Source organism: Cyprinodon variegatus, unplaced genomic scaffold (assembly GCF_000732505.1).
Source record: "Cyprinodon variegatus isolate N-32 unplaced genomic scaffold, C_variegatus-1.0 Scaffold907, whole genome shotgun sequence".
Taxonomy (NCBI): domain Eukaryota; kingdom Metazoa; phylum Chordata; class Actinopteri; order Cyprinodontiformes; family Cyprinodontidae; genus Cyprinodon; species Cyprinodon variegatus.
Window position 1 is genome coordinate 217,528 of NW_015151360.1, and position 7,480 is coordinate 225,007.

Consider the following 7,480-nt stretch of genomic DNA (forward strand, 5'->3'; position numbering starts at 1 on the left):
TTCCAGTGTAGTCCTGTTTCTCTGACTGTGACTAACTGGATGTGCTCTCTTCATCCTCTGACATGGGAGCTGGCTATGTCTGCTTCTGTCTCCTTGAACCCCAGTCGGCCTCAGAAGATGGCCGCTCACACTGAGCCTGGTTCTGCTAAAAGTTTCTTCCTGTTAAAAGGGAGTTTTTTCCTCTCCACTGTCGCCACAAGCATGCTTAGTGTGAGGGATTGCATTCGAGTCAATGAGACGTGTTGTGAATTGGCGCTATAGAAATAAACTGAATTGAATTGAATTTATTTTGGCCCCAATCCAGTTAAATGATCATATAAAGACATTTAATTTAAATACAACTCCAGATGACACAAATGAAAATGAAGGAGCCCATCATTCATTTCAATAAAAAACATTTGATCAGGAATTACAGATTATTAATTTATTTGTCAAATCAGCAGAGGTCATATGTTTGCACCATTTTGCCGTCCTGGGAAGGATCCAGCAGTAGAATGACCTCTACAAGGTATTACATAATACTTTCCGTGTTTTATTTTGAAAATCTCTGCAGGAAGTGCGTTGTTTTCATTTTAATTTGACACCAGTGGCTGTCAGCCTTTACTGAGATGCCGGCTGCCGTCCTCCTCACAGGGCACTGCGCTGTAGTCAGCATGCCAGTCGCCTGCCGGGGCTCACCCGCCGTGTACCTGCGTGGAAACAAGGCTTTCACCGGATAGAGGACTCCAACCTGGACACTTTGTCCTGTCCTGCAACCATGGATTTATTTCACTCTGCTGCACCCTGCACTGAGATGACAAGTGGACTGAATGAATTAGAAGTCGGATGTGGACACAATCATCGGGAGCAAGAAGAAGAGGAAAAGAAAGCAACAAAAGCCAAAGGAAGCAGTCTCTGATGCTAATGGACATTTTGGCCTACATACTGCAGAGATCAGTGGATGCATCTCTTAGACATTCCTGCTGCATGCATGCATCAAAAAGCTGCTGATGTACCGTTCAACTTTGTAGGACAGTCCAGCAATAAGAGATCTTTGAGTTTACCTGCTGCTGCAAAACTATGCAATACCAGATACATGATTGTGCACCTGATAAAAAAAGAGACCTATGCAATGGGATAATGGCAGCAAGGAGATTAGGTTTACATAAGCTGGATGTTTGATAATGTTCCCAGGGGGGTCACTGAGGAAACCCAGTGAAGAAAAGGAAGTGTTCTTTAATGCTGTGTGTGCTGGGCATTGCACCAGATCTTGTCTCTCCTTTCTCTGGATTAATCCTCACTTTGTTTGTGCAAATTGGCCAAGAACTCACAAGGCCTGCACTGGATGCTGTAATCATTGATCCTGCAGGAGCTGGACTGAACTGTCCTTTAGATCCTCGCAAGCCGTTAACCCCTCACATGCTTCACCAACCATGCCGTTCCGAGAGCAACCAGGAAGTACGGCGTAAAGGTTACTGGCTGTTACTCTTTGTTGGTGGCAGAAACATTCTTACCTCACCATGCTTCTAAACTGTGGTCAGCCGTTGCCTCTGCTGAGTCACACGGATGTACCCCCCCGTGTCACGGAGAACTTCATCCTGACAGGGTATCGCTTCCCAAACTACAGCCTGAGGGACTGCTTGTTGTCTGCGTTCAGGCCCACCAATGAAACGGGCAACTTCTGGACACACTTTCTTCCCATTTTCATTTTTGCTTACTACTTTGTGGAGGTGTTTGGTTGGGATGGGGCCCCTGATGCCAACTCCCCATTCTTTTACCCTATGTGGAACTACTTTATTGGGGTTTTTTGTCTGCTCATGGCCAGCAGCTTGGCCCACCTACTGAACTCTATGTCTCTGGTTGTAAGGGAGGTTTGCTTTTTTGTGGATTACGGCACAATTAGCGCCTACACCGTTGGCTCGTCGCTGGCATACTACTACTACATCCATCCTCGTGCAGGTATAGTGGAGAGAGGACAGCGGAACAGCTCCCATTCGGCACTGAATCGTGAGGATGAGGGGGTTCTTGCATCCTCAGCAATGCCAGATATTAGTCTGTTCTTTGAGAACTACTATATGCCGTGTGCATGTGTTATAGCAATCATATGCGTCTTATCCTGCTGCAACACCCGCCAGAGGTGGAGGGAGCATCGATACATCATTCGGACCCTGGTTTTCCTCCTGCCGTTCCTCATGTCTTCCACTCCTATCTTTTACCGTTTCCTCACCACCTCGCCGTACTCCACCACCTCATCCTCCTTTGCTGCCTCGACAACCATGCCCTGCTTCTTCTACCGTCACTCTCTCTGGCTGCTGGTGTCGGCCCTGTTTAACATCAGCAAGGTCCCAGAGAGACTGGCCCCTGGCCGTTTCGACATATGGGGCCACAGCCACCAGTGGTTCCACTGCTGCACGTTTTTGTCCATCCTTGACGAGCTCCACATGATCCAGGCTGAGGTGAGGGCCATCCTGCTCAACCCTGATTTCCTCTTACCCCCCACCACGCTGTCCCCCCTACCCGGACCTACCGTTGCATCCACCTACGGACTCATGTTCCTCCTCCAGACTACCATTATCTCAATCATCGTGGGTTTCTCCTGGCATGCAAACTCTATCTACGGCCCCCAGAGAGACCAACTAAAGAAGGAACATCCAGTTAAACACATGAAAGTCAACTGATCCAGTAGAGGTCATTCTTCTTTACTGTGAAAAATGATTTGCACATGCCCTCAAAGCCATACCATTAATAACTGCTCAAGAAAACAATTGTACCAATCTGATTCCAAGTCTCTAATGTGTTCCGAGTCCATCTGGACCCATTAAGAAGCTTTCATAAGGACCTAGGGGACAGGAGGAGATGAAAGGTTATTTCTGGGCTCGCCACAGGGAAGCTGTCTTGTCGGGAGGATATTGAAAGTCTCTGCCAGTTATTTTTTTCCCCAGAGCACCTTCAGCATGTTCCAACAGGATGTCTAACTGTGGAGGATAATGACTACTGCAGTTGGCTGAGCTCTGGAGGATTTGTGAGCTACAGGACTCTAGTGCGGGATTCTGGTAACATTTTGGAAATGTCACTCTGCCGTTTCTAATTCCTCTGGTCTGGTCCATTCTTTAGTTGCACTTCCCTTTTCTCTATTTGGTATTTAACTACATTCATGCTTTTAATTTAGTGCAACCCTAACTGTCTTTCTTAGTCATTTCCTCATCATGAATTGTTTAGCGTGTCCTTTTGTGGCCTTCAGGAAGTCTTGGGTTGTCTCATTTCCCCTTTCTTGAGCCCTGCAGCAGGAAGTTGCATGGCCTTAAAAGACGGCAACACAAACAGCTGAGACCTCGTATAAATCACATAATAAAGCACTTTCAGGGGCCAGTGAGACTAGCCCCATCTTTAAAAAAGCCATGTTCACTTTTGAATCTGAAAGGATGTTTTTGCAATTTAAAGGCATATTACGATCTCCTGCTGTAAAAGTCATAGTTTTATTTAGATGTGAAACATATTCGTGGTGCATTTAATGCATTTGCTGCATCTCTAACCAGCTTTCATTCACATTTAGGCACCTGTCGCCATCTTATTCAGATGTATTTCTTTTCTTTCATGTTAGAAATGAAGGTTTTCTTTACCATGTGAGTTGGACAATGATTGACTTGGAGGGTAGCTGTTCACTGAGTACTTTCTTCCTCAGAGTTTAGTTTTTCTTAAAGTGGGGTTCTTGCGGACGTTATCAGTTGATGTAATCTTACCTGCAGTAACTGCTTACTTTAATGACTTCAGCTTATATTGATGGAAAAGAGGCTTGTGTCAGACCAAACTGGATCCTGCCGTCTTTACGATTTTATGGCGGCTCAATGGTATTTCCTAAGCTCTTGATTTTCAGTCATATACTGTATGAGACACTTAATCACATTTGAATCTACTGTTATTTACAAAAAGGTCTATATAAATCACAGACTTAAGTTATGATGTCCTCATGGAAAACCACATTTGAGGATCCTACCTGCTAGTAAATCATGATGATATAAAATAATAAATGCTGTTATATTGCAGCAAATTATGGCCAATTGGACTTTGATCATACATTTTTATAGCTCTTACACTCTGGCCACCTTAACCAAATCACACTCACAGTCATATACTACATAGATCATTAGCCAATGCGGTGATAAATGCCTTGCCACTGGAACTATAAACAACGACAGGAGGGAACAGGAATCAAACCTACAACCTTTCAAGTGGCAACTTCATTGCCCACAATTTAAGACTATATCTATCTTTAAACTGCATTTTCAGAAGCAGTTTTTAATGTTTTTGTTTAGGACTCTATTATGGTCTGTTTTATAAGTCATGTTTTTTCCTATTTAGTTAAGGAGTTACTCACTGCTGGTAAGACAGTAACTAGTTAACCTCCCTATATAACTCTACTTCGAAACCCAACGAATCCATTTAAAGTCGTAGGGAAGTCATATTTAAATTTTAAATCATTGTGGCTTAAACATGTATATAAATGTACTCTTTATCAGAATATATTTTCCCAAAAGTTAGAAAATTTATTTTTAGAAAAAAAAATTCTTTCTTAAAATCTTTGGGTTTTTTTTCCGTTATCTTCTGCAGACCAGTTAGTTATACATCAGCTTGTACTCCTAAATTCGGCCAATCATATATCAACGGTCATCTGTCAATCACCTTTTTTCGGTCATAGCATCTTGATTCATATGTCGCAGCTAATATACGCAACGGTTGAAATCAGAATCCTTTCCTTTCCCATTGAGTTGCGTCCCAGTGTTCACGGGGATGGACGTCTGTGTCTTCGGCAGGCGTAGAGCTAACAGAACTGGCAGCGTTGCGAGGCAAGGGCTCAAACATGTACGGCTGGAAGCCTTCTACACCAAACCAAGCTTCTGCCGCCCTGGCGTCCTCTTCCACAACATCTTCGTCCCCGCTTTCCTCCTCTAAATAAAAAATGGATGACGGAGGAGACTCATCCACGACCTCCGACACTAAACTCTCCTCCTCTTGCATGTTTCCGCTGTCCATAGCGTTCCTTGACAGCGTCGTTTCTAAGTCACCAATTTAGTGCTACTTGGTCCCAATGGAATTTCCCATTGGGAACCTGCTAGCACTAAGATGCTAACTGGTTAGCAAGATGCTACTGACAAACCGGCTTCAATCATACTTGCTTGTGAACCTTCCGCCACAACAATCCCGCCCCCTTGATAATTGACCAATCACATTCACTTTATTCACTCGTTTTAAGTCGGACATCACTCGGGAGAATTCGGAAATGCGACGCTTGGAACAGCCGTTTCCCTACGACTTTAAAGGAAAAGTCTGGTCATATTTAGAATTCAAACTTCTGAAAGTAATTAAACACGAAATTATTACATACAACTCAATAAATGATAAGCGTTTTTAATTAAGAGTTATTTTCATTTGTATGTGCAAAAATGGCCGCTCCCAGACTTAGTGATCGCGATAAAAATTGTTTTGTATTGTTGTTATTTTTTTTCTGAATAACGCTAAATTCATTAAATTACTGCAAATATCTTAGTTTTTGGTATAAATAACGATCCGTTGATTTTTCCTTGCTGACTGGACTTTTCCTTTAAAGCCACTATTTCTTTTTTGTTATTCAGACATATGATAACAATTAAAAAATTATAACAAATGTATCTTAAGTTTCAGTTAATACAAAAAAGGACAGATTTATTAGCAAAAAACAAAACAAAAAACAATGGAGAGGAAATGCATGAGTTTCACATGATCTTAAGGTATGTATGCTGAATGCAGTAATGATTCGGCTAATGTATGCTTGCATTGGCTGATTAGAAAAAAACAAAACAAATATCGACCGACTGATGCATCGGTCTACTTCTACTCCTGTATAATATGAACCGTATCTTAGAACATAGAGCTAATGTTGGCTGGTGTTTAAATGTAGAAATTTTATTCTGAACTCTGCACATTTATTTGCAGTAACTTGCACATGAGAAAGTGAAAAGAAATGAAAGCTGCTTGTCATGAAACAAAATGTGTAATAGTGCACTTTAAAGCGTCCGCATAGCTTTTTATATATATTTGTAGGGACATTTTTAAAATATCTGAATTGTCAATCAAGGGCAGAATTTCTGTTTGTTTAAATGAGGGCCCTTTTTTTCCACGGGAACCGAGTAGTAACGTTCCTTGAACAACACAAGGTTACGGTAATGGCCGTGTTACTGTGTGTTATAAAGTAGACGGCGATAAATCTAAATCTAGATAAGTCTTATTTTTCTTAAAATAAGTGCATTTGCTCTTGAATTGAGGAGGTAAAAGAACCATTTTGCCAATGGAACAAGACAAGTTACACTTAAAATAAGAAAACACAATTGCATTGTCTTATTTCAAGTGCATATTATCTAATTATCTTATTTTAAGAGTAAAAATACTCATTCCATTGGCAAACTATCTCCTTTACCTACTCAAATAAAGGGTGAATACACTTAATTTAAGAAATTTTTACTTATTTCTAGATCGTTTTTGCAGTGTAGAGCGTACTAAGTTTGTGAACAGCTGGTAATAATAATAATTAAGCATATAGTAGCTAATTAAAACAGTGTGATTGATTAAAATGTTCTTAGATAGCATACGTTTCCGTTGGTAATCCATTTATTTTGTATTTAAAGCACTTGCTGGATGTCAGTAACAACATAATTCCTGTTATTCATTTCTCGAAGTGGGTTCTGGAAATATTGTAATAGAAAGGTTTCATCAACAGTGCAAAAAAGGTGCAAACTGAAAGCTCTAATGCACTAATGTTTTTCTAACCTTTCAGGACTGAAATTATTGGCGGTAAACACGCGGAAAACAACCCGAGCTGTACTGTATCATGTCAGTTAACTAGTACTTTCCAGCGGGTTGGCTGAGGGATCCATCAGATTATGCAGCTGGTGTTGAAGCTTTGTTTCTACCTCAAAACAACATGTGTGTCAGTCATTCTGCGAGTGAAAGGAAGAGCCGTTGAAACAGACTTTGTTCCCCGTTCTGCACCAACCCCATTATTGTAGGTGAATGTTAACGTCAGATTGCTTTATCTTACTTAGTCGTGTACTCAGGGGTGACTCAAGGGTGACTCTAATGCATTATTTAGACATGCATTTAATTATGGATTAGTAGAGAAAGAAAATGCACCGAATGATTTTTGCGCTGTAAAGATCTCAACTGTTATGATCAATAGCACTTTTACTTATCATTAAAGTGATTTTGAATAAATTACAAAGGAAATTGTTGTGTTTTTATTTTAGTTTTGTGGTACATTTACCTGTAGGGTACATAATCTAACTTAAAGGTCAGGGTACTTAATTTAAATTAAAGATATAGTGGAGGTTTTTCAAGATTTTTTGAAGACCCACCCTCTCCACATGCACATGCACAACCCTGTGCCCACTCCCGAGAGGGAATGCCTAATAAATGCGCACGAGAGCGTAACAAGCCCGTTTCTCCTTGTGCATGCTCTGTTTAAAAGTTG

General features: G+C 41.2%; 1 protein-coding gene across 1 annotated transcript; it reads left to right on the top strand.

Moving 5' to 3' along the window:
* The first annotated feature begins 609 nt into the window (after positions 1-609).
* On the top strand, positions 610-4,502 carry paqr9 (progestin and adipoQ receptor family member IX). Its single transcript, XM_015398036.1, has one exon. It carries the CDS (start codon positions 1,500-1,502, stop codon positions 2,655-2,657), a length of 1,158 nt encoding a protein of 385 aa, XP_015253522.1. The 5' UTR covers positions 610-1,499; the 3' UTR covers positions 2,658-4,502.
* Positions 4,503-7,480: the final 2,978 nt, after the last annotated feature.

Excerpts from the sequence above, each read along its gene's own strand:
- paqr9 (XM_015398036.1), top strand. The coding sequence starts at position 1,500 with ATGCTTCTAAACTGTGGTCAGCCGTTGCCTCTGCTGAGTCACACGGAT.